At 31.4% G+C, this 21,091-nt stretch overlaps 2 protein-coding genes and 2 non-coding genes across 8 annotated transcripts; 2 read left to right on the forward strand and 2 right to left on the reverse strand.

Moving 5' to 3' along the window:
- Nucleotides 1–1,931: 1,931 nt before the first annotated feature.
- LOC100784932 (fatty acid amide hydrolase) lies at nt 1,932–8,909 on the forward strand. 2 transcript variants are annotated; one of them, XM_003524269.5, is made up of 20 exons: nt 1,943–2,505; nt 2,809–2,918; nt 3,104–3,164; nt 3,390–3,577; nt 3,805–3,934; nt 4,196–4,273; nt 4,382–4,529; nt 4,665–4,777; nt 4,986–5,061; nt 5,147–5,218; nt 5,302–5,353; nt 5,529–5,600; nt 5,713–5,793; nt 5,992–6,092; nt 6,190–6,282; nt 6,979–7,047; nt 7,142–7,206; nt 7,289–7,350; nt 7,993–8,088; nt 8,526–8,909. In XM_003524269.5, the coding sequence occupies exons 1-20, from the start codon at nt 2,406–2,408 to the stop codon at nt 8,583–8,585; spliced, it is 1,827 nt and encodes a 608-aa protein (XP_003524317.1). In that variant the 5' UTR covers nt 1,943–2,405; the 3' UTR covers nt 8,586–8,909. The 2 variants fall into 2 exon arrangements, with proteins under 2 accessions (XP_014631279.1, XP_003524317.1); XM_014775793.3 differs by lacking the exons at nt 2,809–2,918; nt 3,104–3,164 and having other exon boundaries at nt 1,932–2,505.
- Nucleotides 8,910–9,372: 463 nt separating this feature from the next.
- On the reverse strand, nt 9,373–9,444 carry TRNAQ-UUG (transfer RNA glutamine (anticodon UUG)). The gene has a single exon. It is a non-coding gene; the product is annotated as a tRNA-Gln (tRNA).
- A 1,044-nt stretch (nt 9,445–10,488) lies between these two features.
- Nucleotides 10,489–10,573, forward strand: TRNAM-CAU (transfer RNA methionine (anticodon CAU)). Its single transcript is given in 2 exon segments — nt 10,489–10,526; nt 10,538–10,573. It is a non-coding gene; the product is annotated as a tRNA-Met (tRNA).
- Nucleotides 10,574–10,724: 151 nt separating this feature from the next.
- Nucleotides 10,725–15,928, reverse strand: LOC100796048 (filament-like plant protein 3). Of its 4 annotated transcripts, none has more exons than XM_006580287.4 (6): nt 15,638–15,885; nt 15,430–15,525; nt 14,871–15,043; nt 13,945–14,149; nt 11,862–13,282; nt 10,725–11,239 (listed from the first exon to the last, which is right to left on the reverse strand). In XM_006580287.4, the coding sequence occupies exons 3-6, from the start codon at nt 14,979–14,981 to the stop codon at nt 10,910–10,912; spliced, it is 2,067 nt and encodes a 688-aa protein (XP_006580350.1). In that variant the 5' UTR covers nt 14,982–15,043; nt 15,430–15,525; nt 15,638–15,885; the 3' UTR covers nt 10,725–10,909. The 4 variants fall into 4 exon arrangements, with proteins under 4 accessions (XP_006580350.1, XP_006580349.1, XP_006580351.1 ...); XM_006580286.4 differs by having other exon boundaries at nt 14,871–15,052; nt 15,638–15,877; XM_006580288.4 differs by having other exon boundaries at nt 14,871–15,052; nt 15,472–15,525; nt 15,638–15,864.
- Between the last annotated feature and the right edge of the window lie 5,163 nt (nt 15,929–21,091).

Here is a 21,091-nt window from a genome sequence, read left to right on the forward strand (position 1 = left end):
AACCAGTACTTCATCGATTCGAAGCGTATATCTTGACCTGATATAATTTGTTTCCTAACCGCGAAACTTGCATGGGTAAATCGTACCAAAAGGTCCAAAACCATTTGTTGGTGTAGGAGTTTAATATAATTTGCCTTTCAATAATTTAAGAACATTCATTCCTTCAACTTCTTAGCATTTTGTTCACGACCATCAAATGATGTTAAAAGAAAAGGAAAAAAAAAAAAGATGACCCCGCTACTCATGTTAGGAGATGAGAAAGGTATGATTACAATTTACAATCAGATTATGCAAGTACTACTTAAACTGCTCCAGAGAGTTTATGGTAAACATTAATGGCCGAATTTGTTGGACAATATATACATCCATGTATAGTAAACTAATTAATGATGGACAAATTATGATGAACTACAGAAATATTAGTGTAAACTGAAGTTACACAAGCTTAATAAACTAATCAATGATGGACAAGTAGTTAATGAAATTATTCAATATAAAGCGACTATAAATTTATTTTGACTGATGTAATTTAGGTAACTAAATTAGGTTTGTTACTTTCTTACAAGAAGCTGCTGTGATGTTACTACCTTCTTCCCATAATTATTGATAAGAAATATTTAATGGATGTAATATATATATATATAATCTTTTTAATATCTCATTATTAGTTAAAATAATTATCTATAGTAGTTATTAAACAAGTGTATAATTGAAAAAAAAATAGACTTTGATTTTCTAAAATATCAGTTGTTTTTTAAGCAATTCTAAAATATCAATTGTTGTGAAATAAAAATGGGTTAAAACATTTGTAATTATGGGAAGTAATCTATTTCTAAGTTGCATTGCGTTGAACTGTTGGAGTAATCTATTACTTATTGATAATTTGTCAACCCAATCTATTTTTCGCAGGCTGATTCATTGTCCCATCTTTTCTTCTTTTTTAAAAATTACTTTACAACTAAATAGACAGCTATATATTCCTACTAACCCCTAAGCTATCCCTATACTCGGGCGGGATTCACGATGTTTTTATTATTATTATTATTACTATTATCTTTAATGCAATTCTAATAATACCATACAAACTTCATTGCACTACAAAAAAATCTTTCCTAATTTATTCATTAGTCAGTATCAAAATTTTAAAATATCAAAACATTGAAAGATATTATAGGAGTACCGACAAAACTATATTTCACATTTTTGCACCGACCACTAAAAACTAAAAAGCCATTCATTAGACTGTGTTTGGAAATCGGTTTGAATTGTGTTTAACATATATTTTGCACATTTCTATAAACAAAATATAGAAAGAATGGCAGTGTTGGATTAACATCATGGCCAAGTTCAGAAAGAAAAAGAAAAAACATTATGGCCAATGTAATGGCTATACAAACACACTAAATTCTAAAAATGATAAAAAAAAAAAGTAACTCCTTGGCGATTCAATTCTTATAATGAGTTATTGTTTTAGCAATTTACACTATAATAAATAAAAATTGAGAAATTATTTTTATGCATTTTAATACAAAATAAAAAAAATCATATACATGTACTTCTCTTTTTATATATTTTTTCTTTTTATATTATATGAGTTATATCACTTATCTCTTCTCATAAAAAAAAATACTGTCACTTATCTCATTTTTCTCTCGCTCTCTAATATCTGATTTGGTGTATATCTTGATAGAGTAAAGCACACTACAATAACTTCCATCATCAATCATCAATCATCAATCATCATGCATTAAATTGGATTTGTGGGTTTGACTAGCAGGTAGTCTGCTTAACCTGCGAACAGAATAGGTTAGGAGGAGATAATATATCAATCTATTTAAATACAAACTCATTTATTTAACTTGCAAATTATGTAGACGAGGATATCTTACTGGTTAAGTTAGAACATTTCTGCGTTAATCACGCGACGATGCGCAATATTCATATGATCATTCAAGGACAACAACAAATAAAAATAATAATTATAAATAAGATGAACTTGCTTGGTGTAGAGAGGAAAGAGCCAAAAGTAGCAAGCTAGTGAATTTTTTGACATTTTCTGCCTGCAGCCAAAACTAGACTCCACCGAAAGTACTTAAAAAACATTTCGGAATCTAAATAATATATGAGCTGAACAAGGAATAGCAAGAAGAATACAATGTTGAGCTCTTAGTTTCTCTCATACAAAACTCCACTCACCGTGTTAATCAAAAGTACTTGTTTTCTAGTTGTCCATACCATCCCCATCCATCAACGTGACAATTAAGATTTGTGATTATAAGAAGATTGAATTAATGTGTTGTACCTCTTGCTATCTCCGCCTATGCACCTATAAGAGTATGTAGTTTCTACTTTGTTGATAACCACATGCTCTCTACATCTTACAAAGAAGCATCCTCTATAGACTAATGGGTTTGTTCAGAAGTAAGGGTGTGATTTATAGGCCAGTGAAGGATGTTAACTTAGGTCCTGATAGCACTGAATTCTATCTCCAAGCCAATGTCAAAGGTTCATAATTCATTGACTTTTATTGCCATGTCTTGCTACTTGTTCTGATTATCTTGTTTTTTGTGCGACATGAGTGATTTTTTTCATTCATTGCAAGTTTATCACGGTTCACTTTCACAGTTGATTGTAATATTTTCAACTCTCTGGCATCAGAGAAGGCTATGATTATGTGGGTGTTAGCTCACAATGAAATATTTCCCGGTTTTAAATTGATTTATCTAGTTTAGAATTTAATATTTGTATCAGAATCTTTGGTTGTCAGAAAGTTTTAGTTGTTGGTAATGATCATTATTTCAATTATAGCTCCCCGCATGACTGGAATCCTGGTCAAGATTTTCACTTGGTTCTTGGAGTCTCCAATACTTGGACCCTTGCTATTGTATATATTGAAGGGAAACAATCTTATTCATAAAGTAAGCTCTTGGACCATGCTCAGTTCATTCCATTTTCATGAAATCTTGTTCCATTTGAACAGAATTTCATCCTGTGTACTACTAGTAACACTTTTTTATTAAATGATTGGATAAACCAGAAGTGTGGATATCACTTAAATAGAAATTTTCTTTTCCCAATTCATGGCCAGTTTTTATTTTTGCAGCTTATTACAAATGCAGACTTAGAAGAGTCACCCCTCTATGTTCCCTCACATCATTTTGAAGGTTTGTTATTTTCCACTAGGTTCTTTCCATCAGGTACAAAAGTGGGAGATTAGCTGCATGATGGTGTGAACATGAATATTATTTTGATTGCAGTTATCCTAATTCATAAATCACATTGACATATTGTTCTTTTTGTCTTAGATGTGTATTTAACTCAAATAACAAGATTTTCTCAGGATATTCTCAAATGGAAAGGGAATCTCTGATTTCAGTTTATTCTTTCAGACCACAAAGAACAAGAAGTCAAATGCTTGGATTCTGCTTTAACTCCAGAAGAACAAGTTCAACTTGCAATAGAGTGCTTACCTACATCTTCAGAAAAAGCACATAATGGAACAAACTCTTCGTTCTCTCGTTGGACCATAATGGATTATTCCAGAGCCTACAGCTCGGGAGAAATAACACCACTCATGGTATTTCATCACTTAGATATTCATATTCTTTTAGCATGTCCTCACCCTTTCATTATTGTGTCAACTCATTAACGCCAGCTTGCATAAAGTTCTATTGTTCAAACTTTTGCATTCAATGAATATTTGTGCAAGGTTATTTCATTTCATCTCATGTCCTTCATATTTGTAGTTGCTCTTAATTCTTATGCGCCTTTTCATTCACTAGCTTTCCTTTTTCATTTCCAAAGGTTGCTGAACGATTTATTGCCGCTGTTAATGAATCTTCAAAACCTCCACTCCGAATGGGATTTTTTATTCACTACAGTGCTGATGATATACTAAGACAAGCAAATGAATCAACTCTTCGGTATAAAAAAGGTACTGATAGCAATTTCAAGTGTCAATTTAAAATGGTAACGATTATCTTTCAGACCCTTTGATCTTTAGATGATGCAATCTGATGATGGTGTTATTGAAATTTGAAACTCATAAATCTGAATGGTTTTATGTGCTATTGAAATCAAGAAGATGTATGGAATTTACCGTCATTCGACTAAAAAGCTATGACTTATATATATGCTGATGTCAGGATGTGTCTTCAACCTTCTTTATATACCCATTCAGTGCATGTTTTTGCAGGGGAACCTATCTCTGTGCTAGATGGAGTTCCTGTTGCTATCAAGGATGAAATGGATTGTTTGCCATATCCAACTACAGGTAATGCAACGTGTTATCGTTTCACTAATGTGTTGTGTATTTAAAATTTCAAATGTTTTAGCGGTTGATCTCATTTTCACTTGACTGTCTAAATATGGAGTCCTCTAGGAGGTACAAAGTGGTTGCACAGAGAAAGGCCTTGTACAGATGATGCTTGCTGTGTTAAGCGTCTGAGATTATGTGGCGCCATACTTGTTGGGAAGACTAATATGCATGAACTTGGGGTTGGAATTAGTGGTATCAATCCACATTATGGGTATGAAACCATGAGTTATACAACATATATTTTATTCACATTATGTTACATCTTTTGTGACTTCTGAACTATGCACTAAAGATTTTGCACTAAATTAATTTATGACAAGAGTATTATGTTTATTTACTTCCGTAGGGCTGCTAGAAACCCATATGATACCAATAAGATTTCAGGAGGTTCTTCTAGTGGATCTGCTACTGTGGTGTCTGCAGGATTGTGCCCTGTTGCCCTTGGTGTTGACGGGGGAGGTATTTTATTTATATTATGAATTATGAAAGACCAAAGAACTCATTATTCATTATTGCTTATATGCTTTTAACATATTTATGTTTTAGCCAAAGTTACACGAATTTACCATAAAAGTCCATATCAGTAGGTATATGAAAATTAGACTACAATCTACATTCAAACAACAAAAGCTGGTTGAATTAATATTTTATTAGCATGCTTGTTCAGGTTCTGTGAGGGTGCCTGCATCTCTTTGTGGTGTAGTTGGTCTAAAACCAACTTTTGGCCGTGTACCTCATTCCGGGTAGGTATACAAATTTGTTTTGTCATGATTGAACAAATTCAGAGGATTGTGATGATTTAAAAGAATGATCTTTCCCTATGTTCAGAGTCCTTCCTCTAAACTGGACAGTTGGGATGGTTGGAATACTAGCCGGCACTGTTGAGGATGCATTGATCACGTTAGTAGTCCTTTCTATAATTTTCTTTCTTCAAGGAAGTTTTAAGATTGGTTTTACATCTTCTAATATTTCAATATTTACAGTTATGCAGCCATTAGTGGAGAAATTTCATCCCATCAGCCCTCTAATATGCTTGTAAGAACTTGTTTTTTTCTAAAATTCCAAATGATTTTATCACTAGTAATTTTTCAAATGAATCCTTTCTATGTTTCAAGTTTTCACATTGCTAATGAAGTTAAACAAACTGATCTGAATTTAACTTGCTACTAATCTTATTTAATTTCTGAAAATATTTTGTGCAATGCCTTAGACCAAGATAAATCTTCCACTGCTGCCCTTGACGAAGTCCATATGTGACATCAAGTTGGCAAAATATGGGAAGGTCAGAAACTTGTTTCCTTGTCTTGAATATAGTTTATTCATTCCCACACATAGAAAAAGTAGGTTGTTCTAACATCATTTTACACCCTCTAACCACTAATTCCATCAATTAGTGGTTTGATGATTGCAGTGATGATGTCATATTATGCTGCTCCCGTGCCTTGAGGAAGCTTCAGGATCATTATGGTTGGAAGGTAATGCAAATTTAACCCAAAAAAGAACAGTTTTAAATGCTAACTTTGTTATCTTGCTTAACAAATTTTTAGAAGCAACCTGTTAAGGGTAGAAAATCCAAATAGAGCTTTTCCAATACAACTATTGAGCCTTTCATTAAGAAATAGAAACGTAATTACTTACTGGCTAACCTTCGAACCTTATTCTAAACATACAAGACAATTGATGTCACTATCCCAGACATAGAAGCAATGCGCCTAGCACATTACTTAACAATTGGATCAGAGTGTTCCACTTGGTTTGATTCTTTTGGAGAAAAGTATGCAATCCTAAACCCTTGACTTTCTTCCTTATTATGGCCCTCTCTAAATTGACAGAGGGGTTGATTGCTGACATTACTAAAATTATTACCAAAGATATTTTGCAGAATTTGGATGGGACGCAAGGGTTGCACTTAACATCTATGGTGCTTTCAGTGGCAAGGAGTACATTAAAGCTCAGAAACTGAGGTAAGCTATGACCTGATTTTATTAATGAGTGACATGAAAAATTAGGATGAGAAATTCAGGTAACTAGAGTTTAAACTCAATAAACTGAAACCACAATAATAGAAAACATAGACAACATTTTGTCATCATATTGACAACTATGAGTTCCTCTCTTTGCTAAATATTGCGTTTGTAATCTAATCATTGTCTCTGGTCAGCAGCACAATATCACTTGGTCAGTATCACTAATTTGGTCGCTGGCATCAGAAGAGAGTCATAAAGGCTAAATTTCTAGATCTAACATTATAGTATGAATTATTGAAACAATACTAGAAAGTAGAAACTCAACTACTCGGAATTATAAGATTGACTTGATGGTAAAAAGAGAAGAAAGAGAGGGAAAGATGGTAGGTTCGATTCCTTTCCGCTAACAAAATACTAATGATTAACAACTAATAGTTGTCTTAAAAAAAAAAACTCAAAATACTCAACTGATTATTGAGTTCTAGCTAGTAAATCCTAATTTTTATTGTGCACTATTTTCAACATTTAATAAAATTTTCTTACACTCAAACTCAATACAATCACATTTAGTTTAAAGTAAATATATATATATGTGTGTGTGTATTTGACCATAACATTTGGCCATAACATTTGGCCACGTATGAGGATTTTTGTAGGCTTGTGAGGTGATACATGGTTGTTTATTATGATCAGGAATCGACAGTTGCAGTTTCACATGAAAATATTTGCTGAGGCAGATGTCATTGTGTCACCAACAACAGGGTTTGTCTTGTTTTCTCATAATGCCTTTCTTCTTTGGATTGGTAGCAATTTTTTCTTAGGTAGTAACACATTGCCTAATATTTGTTTGTAACAGTGTGACTGCATACTCGATTCAAGATGATGCACTAAAGACTGGTGAACTTGACTACGTAAATGGAGGTATAAAATGAAATTCATATTTGTAATGACACTTAAAGTTGTTGGTAGCATAAATAATATCTACCATTTGCCGCAATTTCAGCTGCACTTGTTCGGTATTCCATATCAGGAAACTTCCTAGGACTTCCTGCTGTGACTGTACCGGTATGATTATGTCTTCCTTTTACTTGGTTACCCCTTTAATGTTCGTTACTTATACTTACACCCCAATAGTTAGCTTGTGTTTGGTCTACTTAACAAATGCTACATTATTTTTTGAGTTTAAGAGATATGCACAGTCAATAGAAAAAGAGTTTGTGGACAATCAACAAATTAGAAATCAACATCTTTTATAATTTGTAAGTCATGAAGTCAACAAATTTATCGTATATAATTTGTAATAGGATAATAATATAAATTTTTTCTACTTATTCTTTTTTTGATAAATTATAATTTTATCTTTCTTTAATTCTTGATATGCATTTTTGGTCCCTTATTTTTTATGCGATTTCAGTCCCTACATTTTATAAAATTTATAATTTTGGTTGATATTTAATTTTGTATATGCTTTATTATTTTTATTTTAACCTAATTGAACTTTACATCTCACATAGGTATCATCAAAAAATAATTTAACTGATTAAAATATAAAAAATATTTGCAAAATTGAAGATTGGACTAAAATTATATATTTCTAAAATATGAAAAATAAAATCACGGGAAAAATAAGGGAATCAAAAGAGACCAAAATTATAGTTTATCTTTTTTTATAGATTAAATGATAGCTCTATCATCCTTTCATCACAGGTTGGATACGATAAATTGGGTTTGCCTATTGGGCTTCAGTTTATAGGAAGGCCTTGGGCTGAAGCAACACTGATCCACTTGGCATTTGCAACGCAGGTAATTGAATTTGTGACTGCAAAAAAGTGTGGTCCCTAGTTACTACTACATAATACTTCATCTAGAATAAAAAAATAAGCAAAAAAGTCACTTGCTTAGACTTAGATATAAATAAATTTAATTAATTTTATTTTAATTAATGATATTTTTTTAAAAAAATATCTTTTGTTTAATTATAATTTAATTTTTAAAGACTTTTTTTATTTATAATATTAAGTTCCAATGAAATTATTATAGAAATAATCTTATTCTTTACTTAAAAATAATAAAATTAAATTGTATTAATTAAATTTTTTAATTAATATAAAATTAATTAATTTTGCTTATATATGAATTTAGAAGGAGTAAGTAAACATGTGATAAATCATTATTTTTTTTGTCATCCCAGTGGTGATCCAAAATTAAGTACTAACATCATGGTGCTGTAATGATCTCAGGCCATATGCTTAGAATACAGAAAGCCAAAGATATTTTATGATCTGTTAAGAAAAAATTAAATGGGGTGAAGCATGTCAGAAGGAAGTATGCACAAGCAGTGTGTCATGTCTTTTCAAGCGAAAGCATAGCCATGTTATGGCAAGTTTCAGTCATATCATTCAAAAGCAATAGTGCTGTAGCAGGGTAGGCTTATACATGGATTGAACTAATGAAATTTAGGTTCGGAAACATTTTGTCCCAATTGTGTACAAATTTATTCGTCCGGGCAGGCTTACCTATGTATAATGAAGGTGAACAAGAAGAATGAGAATGAACATAAAAAATTCTAGTTTTATATCATAAGATCCTCTGGTAATATATGACATGACATGTCTTTATGGGCCTTTTTTTTGTGATGGGATCCTATATCTTTTTAGTTTTTATGATATAATGAGTTATTATGTAATAAGTTTCGAAATTTTACTATACTGAGCTCATTTGTTTCTTTTGTATGAATGACTTGGTCAAATTGTAACTTGTGGGTGTTTTATCTTTTAAATAGTAATATTTGATGTATCAATTTAAAAGTATGATAATATTATCATTAGTCATTAGAAGAGTATAATGTGTCAAAAGAATGGTTATTTTACATAAATGTTATGAATATAGTAAAAAATTAATATTATATTATTTATGTTCTTAAAAAAAGAGAATTTATGAATAAATAAATAAACAAACAGATTGATGAGTCGATAATATACAAAAATTGAACTTGGATAATGGTAGCAAATATAGGAAGTGAGAACTCTATCCTGGCCAAAAGTTCCATGTTTGAAAAAATAAATTATAATTAACACATTTTTAAAAAGGTCCTACCGGGAGTCGAACCCAGGTCGCTGGATTCAAAGTCCAGAGTGCTAACCACTACACCATAGAACCACTGCTAAGGAGTAGGTGTTACATATACTATTTAAATGTTGGACACTATGAATCCCTATTAATTTGCTGGATCCGAAATATTTTAACTACAGAAAAACGTGACAAGAATAAATTTAAAATGCAAATAAACAAAATAACTTCTCTTTATTGGGATTTTTCTGAAACCACTAGTATATATAAATGCCAATAACGGGAGAAGAAAAGTCATTTGAACAGAAATTAGTAAGAGGTTTCTCGTCTAATAGTTAAACAAGAAGCTACTATGTCATTCGATTTTACACCATCACATTTTAACCCACAATTGTAATATACTATGTTTGTTTATAGAGAAAAAAAATTATATATTAAAAGTGTAAAAAAAATTCTAATTTTTTAATTATAATTTATTATGTTCGATAAATTTATCAATTTTTATAATAATAATTATACTCATAATCATTTGTTATTAAATGATAATATAATAATATTGTACATGGTCAGTTATACATCATTATTAAACTCTTTAAACTCTTGTTTATAAATGTTTACGTTTAAGTTGGCAGTACATTTTTATTTTCAATGTAAGAAATCTTCACTTGTACTTTAAATTCTCAAAGGGACAGTTCCAAGTGGCTGAGTTGCTCCTAAACAGTGGCCCCTCTGTTCAGCTAGTATTTGTGATGGGCAGCTTATCACTCAGCCATCATGCTTTGCCTTCTATTTCTGATTTAGTGCTCTTTATATCTCCTTTCTATGTTAGACTCCCTAAACTATTTTATTTTTTCTTTCCATGATTTAATGCAAATAATTAGGAACAGTTATAAACCCAATTTAATTTGTGCTTCCCATCTATCTGTTTCAACTCCAAAAAAAAAAATACATATTAATTCATAAAGTGAGTTTTTATCAAAATCGCCAAGAAATAAATCACCTTTTCATATTTTTTTAATAAAAACTTCAAATAAACAGACTCATAATATGATTAGGTTTTTTTCATTAGGACAGACGTAAGTTTCCTACGTTTAATAAAATAAATTATTAAATAAATTAATGATAAACAATAAAGGGGTGGTGGCGCAGTTGGCTAGCGCGTAGGTCTCATAGCTTTAGAGTAATCCTGAGGTCGAGAGTTCGAGCCTCTCTCACCCCAAAATCTTGTTTTTAATTTTATTTATCTCGGCGGAACTAGCTCTAGAAGGTACAAATAATTTATTTTGTACCTTGAACATGGGGGTACTACTACCAGCTGTCTTATTGTCGAATTGCAAGAGGAATAGGTCAAGGATGGCTAGAAAATAACATTTTAAAATTTGGACTTTTATGTATGGCTATTTTTGGCTTTGAACATTTTTACTTCAAGCATTACTATTTATGTAAATACGTAAACTTGGATTCATACACGTTGAATCCAAGCGATAAAAAATGAACAGCCCAAATTTACAACTCAACCTCAACCTTATCCTTTCTAGCTTCTCCACAATTCCCTTCAGCGAGTTCCTCCTCTTTTGCTTACACTCTTGCTTCTGGGGATGAACTTACCAAAGCCATTACTGCTTTTCTCATTGGTAATTGGTGAGTTAAACGAAATGGGTGACTCAGAATCTTTTTTGGGCAAGCTCAAATCACTATGATGTAGTTTCAAATGTTCACCACCATTTTGGTGACCTTTAGTGACTTGACAAGTTGACTCCATAGGGTTGTCTGAATCAAGTAGAAAGTCTTCCAAAGTTGCAAGGGATTTTAACTGCTGTCCAAGAGATGCAATGGTCTTCTGGCACTCAGCAAATCTACTAGCAGCCCGTGCTAGTTCCTTTTCCTGCAGAGAACATGCCAAGCTCTTTATATGAAAAGTATAAAATGGGCGACGCAAGATTTTTGTTTGTCAAAAACTATTATTTGTATTTGTCTATTTAGGCACCAAATGCATTTCCAACAAGTCTTGTGGAAAATTGACACATATCAGTTTGACTGAATTTTAGCTTCAAATTCTCACTAATATGATATGTGATTACATTTGATATATAAGCTGCAACAGAAATGAATTGGGAGCAATGCAAGTATAGTCCTGAAAAGCCTTGGTAAAATGGGCAGATATGTGAGCCACAGGCTAAAGATTATTATTCTCTACTCAAATAGGCTATAAGCATGATTGTAGAAATCATGCTACCATATTGTACTTTGGACTCCAGAAGCAGAGAAGTTGCTTGACTAGCAAGTCAACAACAACTAAAAAAGGTTTGTCGATAGATCATTAGACCATGATTTATGATTACAAGGTTTCTCTAAACCCTCACACGAGTTTTTCCATCAAAATAGATGGCAAAAGATTGAAGAATCATGTTTATGCATATAGCACTTGACAAATTATATAATAAAAAAACAATGCTAGAGGTAAGGCTTAAAATATTAGGTTTCCTAATAAGTGTTAGCAAACTGACCTGTTTTAACTTCAAATCGAGATTAACACATTCCCTATGCTTTATCTCGGTATCTTGCTGAACTAGAACTTTGTGCTTCATTTTTGAAAGTTCATCCTCCAATTTTCCCCATTTGATTGAATTCTTAGCAGACAAAGCTCGCTCCTTCTGAATCTTTTCCTCCAAAGAACGGATTTGTGAAATCAGTTCTTCAACCTCAGTTTGAGTAAGTTTGAGTGTAGACTCAACTATCGCCTTCTTTGCTTTTGTTGCTTTTAGTTCTTCACATGCTTCTTGATTTGATTTTTTTGCAAGAGCTAACTGGGTTTGAAACTCTGCAACCTTCAACTCTGCTTCCCTTGTCTGACTCTCTGATGTCTCAAGCTGCATTTGGTACTTGGTTAAAACCATGTCTACCTCAACTTTACCTGCTTCCATTTTCTTCAGCTTCTTCTCCAATTCAACATTCTTTTGAATCATAGCTTCCATTTCAGCTTCCATTTTCCCCAGCTTCTTCTCCAATTCATCATCCTTTTGAATCATAGCTTCTATTTCAGCTTTCATTGTAGCCTGACCAACATTAGATTGATCTGATGCCACTCCTTCCCTAACAAAACTGCTTCCACTTTCACCATCTGGCAATGCAGCAAGCCTTTCCATCTCAAGGAAATCATCCATGAGATTGATCTCAGTTGAAGGGACCGCATGATTTTTTCCGTTACCCTTTTCATTCTTGAATTGATCAAGTTCCATAACTAAAGAAGATGAACATGAATCGAAACGGCTTAGCTCACATTCATTCATCTCCCAGCCACCTAATTTACGCATATCACTTTCAACTGCAAGTAACCTATCTCCACTATCTGACATGCTATCTGTGAAGGACTCAGCATAAACTGAAGATGCAGTCACAGACCTGTGATCATTGACAGAAAATGTTTTGCGAGTCATGGCTTTCAGTCTACGGCACTCAGCTTCAAGCTTAGCAACCTTCTTGACACTCTCCAAATGTTGCTTGCTAGCTGTCTCAGCTGCTTGAGATCTCAAATCCCTCTCGACTATCCTAAATTCTAGTTCCTCTAGTCGAGATTGCAGCTCATGTTTAAGACTTGAATTCTCTTTCTGCACAGCCTCTAGTCTCTGGTGAAGATCAAAACGAATTGATGCAGCAGCATCTGCTTTAACTGTTTGAAGTTGAGCCTCAAGTTCAGCAACTTTCCTCTCAAGTTCAGATTTTTTGGATTCCCAGTCACGAGAACTATTCACAACAGCCTCAACAATCTTTTGCTCTTGCACTTCTCTAGCTTGTCGAAGCTGCCTCATACACTCTTTGAGTGCCCCATCAAGATGACCAACTCGGTCTTCGAGAATTGAGTTCTTCTTCCTTTCAGCATCAAGCTTTTGTTTTAAAGATGACACTTCATTTTCAGCCTTCTCCCAGCCTAAATAAAATGAAAAGCAAATCAAAATCTTTTAGTCAATTAACATAGATATTCTAGCAGGAAAAGAAAATATTTTTTTCAAATAATTTGGGTCAAACTTCCCAATAGCCGTTAGAGAAGAAGATTGTGATACTCATGGCTTCACAAGGTAAGAAAAATGCACCCTGGACAAGCAGGTAAAGCACATTTTACTAGACGGTCCTAATATGAGCATAAATTATGGATCATGCACAGACAAATTTAGCTGTAGTTTTAGACATTCTTCAATCAAAAGCTGAAAAAAGTCAGCACTAGAAGAAATGTAAAACAACAAAGTAAATCACAGCTGCAAAGGATATATTGCTTTCTCATTTGATAAACCTATCCACCAAACCAGGGAAATTTGTTGGTACACAAGATGGACATTGATGAATAAAATCTTTGAGAAAGAAACTAATTAGTATACCATATGAAGAATCAACGAATTTAAATATTGTCTGAAATAAAAGTGCCCAAATCATTATCTAAAAAAGTTAAGAAATCTTCACAAAGAATTTTCCTTTGTGATCTCCTAAAAGTATCACTTTTGGGGTTGAATGCACCCCACATTTTTTAGTGACGGTAAATATTTGAGGTAGCAATACTTTCAGTGACATGCATGGAAAGGACCAATCAATAAATACCTGAGACAGCTTCTTCTGCAACTTTAGAATGCTGCTTTACTAAGTCTTCTTTTGCACTAATTGTCAGCAGAGCAGTAGCTAATTTGTCTGTAATAATTTTCACATCTGTATCTTCTTCTTTACTTTTTTTGGGGGTACTAACTTCTTCATTCGGTGCAGCCTTAGACGTGACTTCAGGAGAAAAACCAGCTTGGGTTGGATATACCTTTACAACATGGAGAAAAGGATCAGATTCATCGTATAACTTTCCAACTAGCAAAATTCTCACACTTATATGGGGATAGATTAAACATAAAGTCCTTCATGCTTAGAAAAGGAACATGTCAATTTAAAACCTGCAGACCAAGCAATAACCATTGTTTTCTTCTTGACTACACATTACAAGCTATCTCAAGTAACAGTAGGAACAATTAGAGTTATTATTCCAGTCTCTTGTACTATTGACTCAGTGAAACTTTTGCAATAAGGCCACCGATTCTATTCAAAAGGGTACAAATTTTTTTATAACCAAGCCTTGAAGTCATATCCCACCCTCTAAATTATTCATCACCTTCAACAAAGACTATGATTTTCACTTCAGAAAATGTCCACAACCCAGACAATCTATTCCACCAACAACTGTAATACATATCCAAGATTGAATTGTCAAAGATAAGATAGAAAGAAATAAGAGGTTTTAAAAAACGGTGTGCAACCACAATTGCGGCTACAACATCAACGTTTTCTAGATTTCCACAACCATAATTGTAGCTGTATCTGCCACATTTATCTGCAGTTTTCCATAATATGAAGGATGCGGACAAAACCGGAACCGCAATTACAAACTGTGTTATTAAGCCTAAAAAGCACATAACAATCTGTGCAATCAAAATGGTAAAACACTTTCAATTTAAACACACTGATACCACTTCCATTCCAATGCCCACCTGTTCATCAGAGAATCTTTCTGAAAGAGATGAAATTGAACCAGAACTCTCTGTTTCACCTGGACTTTTCTCAGATGACTTCCTGCGCCAAAGCCAACTCCTCCTGTCCATCTATAATATTATAAGCAAAAGCAACTAGCTCCACCTCCCTTATTCCCACACAATGACCTCACCTACAACACCTTACACAACACAAAAAAAACTCAAAACTTGATCAGGAAAACAAGTGTCAATTGGTATAGACAATGAGAACAGTCAGATAGCTATCAAAATCTGCATTCTGCAAGTAAAACCCCCCACCACAAGGGAAGCAGATATGAGAGTGAAGCCAGAATCAAGCTTCAAAGAGAGCAGAAGCAAGTGGTTAGTTATGAGCTTTGCTTAGAATTCAATTCTCACCCAAACGCATCTACCTCCATTCTCAACTTTTATTGAAAAGCTTCCCATAAAAGGGTAGTGCCTTTGAATGGAAGCTTGAAAGGGATCACTCAAATCCCAAACGTCAAAATTATATTTTAAAAAAAATTGAAGATTTCAATTAATATTTCATGGCCATTACTCTACACTGGAAATTGTAACAACTTCTCTGACAGTCACCAACCAAGGACTTCTCAAATTGACGCGATTGAATCCAACATTGAGAGAAAAAAAATATCTGCAAAAGATGAATTAAAGTGATTGACCCACTTGAATTATCTCCCACGAGATTGCTTAACAAGAAGTTTGACAAGTACCCAATTGAAAGGGACAAGAATGGGATATAGTACCTTCCAGTGTGTGGAAAGACAACCTATGGAGATCGGAGAGGAATGTCAGAGGAATTTTTCAGAATTCAAGGAACATCATGCGAAGATTCAGAAATATTATCCAACACGTTTCCTTGTTACAAATAAAATCCAAAAAATGAAAAAAAGAAATAATGAAAGAGAGAGAGAGGGTGGGGAAGACCATGTGGGGGGGAGAGAGAGAGGAATAGAGAGAAGAAAAAATAAATAAAAAAAACGAGAAAAGTGTTATCATGCAATGCTATGCTAGTTTTATCTTTTTTGTTGTGTTTTGTGCTGTTTACTTTGCGGAGATTTGGTGGTAATTATTACATGTCATGGAGATGTGTGCGCGTGTTTTATTTTTTTATTTTTTCAAACGAGGGGCGCGTTATTCCCGCTCATTGGTCCTTCATTCTCACTACAAAATCTGATTCGATTTTTGTTACTGTTGGTGTTTTTTGTCCTCTGATACTATGTTACTCACTGTACTTTGGTGATGGCATGATCGTGTTACATTACATTCTTGTACTATTCAACTTGTTATTTTCTATCTTTATGCATTTCAACGTGCGTCATTTCAGATCACGCTCAGTGAAGCTAATTTGAATTATTATTAGATAAAATTCGTGAGTGTTTGGAAGGGCTGAAAGGATAGAGGTGAAAGTGGAAGTGTGATAATACTATGAATGTTGTTAAATTTCATCTTTCTTTCATTTTTTTTCATCTCTTTTTATTCTTTAAATTTTTCTCTTTTTATTCATCTCTACTAAACACATTCTTTCGAAGATTAATTAAATTTTATATTATAAATTAGATAAGAGTCTTTTGATTTTGGTCTAATGAATTCTAATTTACCAACTATGTGAATGGTACCTCAATTTTGATGATGTTGTGTAATAGTTATTTTTGTGTTCCTGTTTGCATTGGGTTGCTGAATGCAGATGAAGAGCCTTGTTAAATGGTGCAGAAATCGTATTCCTGTCTATTCTATTGGAATTGAGCTTCACAGAAATGAGCTAAGAATTCCGGTATTTATTTATTTCTCAACCTTAATTATAGGCGAGATTTATTAAATAGAATATATAATTGTACATGTGGAATGCTATTTTTTTTTAGGGGGGAGTGCTACCTGTTTTTAGGTAAAATAACTTATTTGTACTTTAAATATATTAAAATGTATTATTTTTTAAATTAAGTTGAATAGACCAAATGTATTTATATTGACATTTTTTTATATTATGGTATTGATACGAATTATCTGTTAACTGATAATTAATGTTTGTGAGAAAATTTAACTACTTTATGTTAAATTAAAAATAATCTTATTTAAATCAAATAAGACTATTATTAATAATAAAATTTTCTTTAGAGAATACAATGAAACTATATGCAAACATTTAAATAATTCAAAATCACAAAAAATTACTGGTTAAACTTAAATAAATTTCTATCAATTAAATGATATGATGAATAATTGTTTAAAAGTTATATTTAACGACCCTAAAATAATACAAATATAATTTTTAATGACACCTTTATTATTGACTTACTTCATGACATTTTGTTAAGATCATATCATTTATTAAACTAATGAGAAGTTAACACACACGCGCACACTCAAAATTAATCTTATTATCATATTATATTATATTTATTAATATTGAAAAGCGCACATATAAATTAAACGTAGATAATAGCTAACCTCCAAAGGCTATAACTCATTTATTTAAATTACGTGTTTGTTTTTATAATTTAAACTATGTATTTCTTTATAATGTTGTTTGTGTGCTTCATTAGACTTTTTTTTATCCTAAAACAAATATTCATAATATACTTTATGATATATTTTTGTCACATTTTTTATATTCGTAAAAAATCATTATAAATAACAAAATTTTGTAGGTTTTATTTTTTATTTAAGTTCCATTCATAATCTATATCTGCAATAAATTGTAATTAATAATAAAAATATATTAAAATGGTATATTGCTAGTTACTTCCTAAAAAAAAGGTCCAATTACGAATGACTTCTTTTATCGAATCGCAAGACCAAGGCAGTAATCAGCAGGCCTAACTTGTTTGACTTTCGGGTTATGTTGTCCAATCATTTTTTTAAATTCCATTAATGTTGCTGTTTAAATTTATGTTGATATTTCTTAGAATAATTATATTACGTTAATCCAATATTGCGCCGTCCAATTTATTAAATAATAAGTGGAAATATTATTGATAATAACAATAATGTTTTTATATTAATTATATATTAAATTAAAATAATTATTTTACGTGCTGGTAATGCATATATAAGGAAGTGCTGGTGTATAACTATAATGTTTTTATATCGGTCTATATTGTTAAATAACTAAGGGGGGAGAGAGGGGGTGGTAATGCATATATAAGGAAGTGCTGGTGTATAATTTAAAATAATAGTGTCCAGTAGATAATGCAATATATTGAGTGTTTATGTAATTTTACGAAATTTAAGGGAGTCTTAATGTAATTTATTCTAAATTTAGTTTAATAGTTACCATCATTAAGTTTGTGCTTGGATGCATGTCCCCACATATTTTTAAGTATTTGCTTTCAATTCATGGAATTGATGCAAAAGCTAATAACTTTCTTTAGTTGGATCTGCGTTCATATTCCCTGGTGCAAAATCAAACAGGTTGTAAGTCTTTAGTATTATTTTCAATCCTTGCATATTTTTTTCAAATCTAATAATAGATAATATAATGTATTTTGTGTCACATGGCTGGCTTTTCTTTTGCTTGATGACAACCATGATCATCTGGATCTTAATAATAACGATAATAATAATAACGAAAACAATAATAAAAGAAATAGTAAAATCTTCATTTATTTCTAGACAAAAAATACAATAAAACTATAAAGTCTTTTGTAAATCTTCAATTTTTATTTTATTAAATCCATCTTTTAATTTAAGACATAAGTGTAACATTATCATTCTTTTAACATATTAATTCTTTTCGATCATTCTTTTTAAAATCCATATTAAATATACAAATATCACTCCAACTTAAAAATAACATGATCATTCTTTTTAAAAAAGCATAGTAGTTAATTTCACTAATATTATTAAATTTATGTTCTTTTATTATAATAAGTATTAAAATAAATACTTTTTCATAATTTTATATATTAATAAAAGATAGTAAGATATATTTTTCTTAAAAAATTTAATATTACATGTCAATTAAAATAATTATAAAATATTGTTTTACCGGGCATTCTACATACTAGTTTTTCTTTTAAAAATTAAAATCCACATGATATGACGTGGTGAGTGAAGATAGATGTTTCCTTCCCTGTCACATCCTGGCTTTCTTCCACGCAAGGAAAGTCTGTCTCGAAGTTCTTCCATTTGTTCCCGTAGAGCAAATATAAGACAATTATTTTGCTTTAAAAATTATGTAAGAGCAATGATGATTGATGATAATGAATAATTCCAAAATCATGAAAATTTTCAAATCCCCCAACCCAAATTTCACATTCTAAATATGTGATTTTGATAATGTATAAAGAAAATTGCTCAATTTCTAAAAACAAAAACTTGATCTCGTTGTCTCAATTCAATTGTAGATGCATGCATGGGTTGATGCTCTCTTGTCTGTCTCTTATATAATTTATTTAGGTTGCTCTGTATATCGCCGCGTGCCTCATTTTCGGGTTTAGATTTGACCAAAAGTTTTATTCTGTGCTATGGGTATGCATTAGGTGAATCTCAATTATTCGCATAATACATGTAGCCTTAGGTCTAGCTTATAGGTATATCATTAAATTCTTTAGGTCGTTTTGTTTTTGTCATAGGTATGCCTCCCGTATAAGATTGGTCATGTATGCTTACTTGTGCTACTAATATATTTTGAGAAATCTTCTTGTTCATTTTTTTTTTTTATCTTAAATGGAGAATGTCTTGTAAATATCTGTATAATTAAATTATTCGTGATAGAGCAGAATATGGATATTCACGAGTGGGGTTGAAATCACAATACTCCTCATCCTGTAGTTACCTATAATTATGTAAAAATTATTTTCTATTAATTTTCTATATAGATGTATTATATTTTTAATTTTATCATTTTGAAAAATGGGATACTATTTCTTTTAATAATTGTATGATGCTAATGTTATAAATTTGTAATTTTAAATTTTCACAAATATTTATGATTTTTTTTTATCGGCCACAAATATCTTTGAATATACCTGTTAGCCATATAAATGTCTCTAGATTAATGGAAACAAGGATAAATACGAAAGAAACATTGTCCATATCCATTCCTTTCATTTGCCATCTTCATGTTTGTTCTGTAGAAGTGGAAGAAAATAATGCCGATTTTGTTTCATAATATATATATTTTCAACGTTATGATTAAAATTTTATTAGTTATGTATCAAACACACAAAAAATATAAAATAAAATTATGGATGTACTTGGTTGTGTTTGGGTGAAAATTTACATCAGTTTTAACATTGTACCACCATTTCCTAATTCCCATTACTGATCTGAATTGATAGAATGCCTCATGAATTATTATTTTTCTATTTGAATACAAAAATGAAATACTTCCATATTTTATAAATTTTCAATTAAAAAAAATACAAGTAAAATTTTATCTTAAAAAAAACTTGTGGAGACATTCAAAACCTCCACCTAGCCCCGAAGTCAAACCTAAAACATTTTTTTTTATAGCTGGTGGACCTAAAACAAAATATTGCTCTTACACGAATAAATAATTCCCACATATCTAATCTAAACAAAAATATGTAGGAACTTCAAAATAAAAAAAAATTCAGGTTGGGCACCGATACGTATGCCCTACACACAAAACATCATTTTATTTCTGCTCTTAGAAGAAAGAATTTTCTTCATCTAAAATAACATAATCATCACTTGACAAGGGAAATGAGACACAACTTTTAAAAACATATATACTTAACCCTACATACAAGAACATAATTATTTCCCATATTCAATTGACATGGTGACAATGTGAAGTACAAAAAAATATTAGCCGCTTTGTGTGGCTTTGTTTAATCGTCTGACAGATATCATATGCTAGAAAACTAAATGCATCTATAAAAGGAAGTCTACTCTTTAAGTTTAAGGGGTACAAACATGGAAGGTCGTTAACAATTAAATTTAAACGTTTTTGATTTAGTGTGTGTTTACTGTTTAGTTAACTAAGAACAACGTACCAATTCCTAGAGTCGAGGAGGAGTATATTAATAAATCTGATATACTGTAACTTTCAATCAAATTGATATTTTATTTCGAAATTCAACATGATTAAGTTGTATTATTAGGCTATCTTAATTAGATGAAAAGTTAATAAAAAAAACTAAAATTAGTTAAAAACTAAAAAATTAATTTGTTAAAATTATAAATATTCAGTAAAATCAACTGTAGTTGAAAATATAAAATATAAAATATTA

The sequence above is a fragment of the Glycine max genome, chromosome 5 (assembly GCF_000004515.6).
Source record: "Glycine max cultivar Williams 82 chromosome 5, Glycine_max_v4.0, whole genome shotgun sequence".
Taxonomy (NCBI): domain Eukaryota; kingdom Viridiplantae; phylum Streptophyta; class Magnoliopsida; order Fabales; family Fabaceae; genus Glycine; species Glycine max.

Bases quoted from the DNA above. Each gene is read 5' to 3' on its own strand.
- LOC100796048 (XM_014775794.3), bottom strand. From the start codon at position 14,981: ATGGACAGGAGGAGTTGGCTTTGGCGCAGGAAGTCATCTGAGAAAAGT. The intron at 13,283-13,944 runs GTATTTATTGAT...CATTTTATTTAG, and splicing joins TGCAGAAGAAGCTGTCTCAG to GCTGGGAGAAGGCTGAAAAT. The intron at 11,240-11,861 runs GTCAGTTTGCTA...TGTTCTCTGCAG, and splicing joins TCGATTTGAAGTTAAAACAG to GAAAAGGAACTAGCACGGGC.
- LOC100784932 (XM_003524269.5), top strand. From the start codon at position 2,406: ATGGGTTTGTTCAGAAGTAAGGGTGTGATTTATAGGCCAGTGAAGGAT. The intron at 5,354-5,528 runs GTAAGAACTTGT...GCAATGCCTTAG, and splicing joins ATCAGCCCTCTAATATGCTT to ACCAAGATAAATCTTCCACT. The intron at 7,048-7,141 runs GTTTGTCTTGTT...TGTTTGTAACAG, and splicing joins ATTGTGTCACCAACAACAGG to TGTGACTGCATACTCGATTC.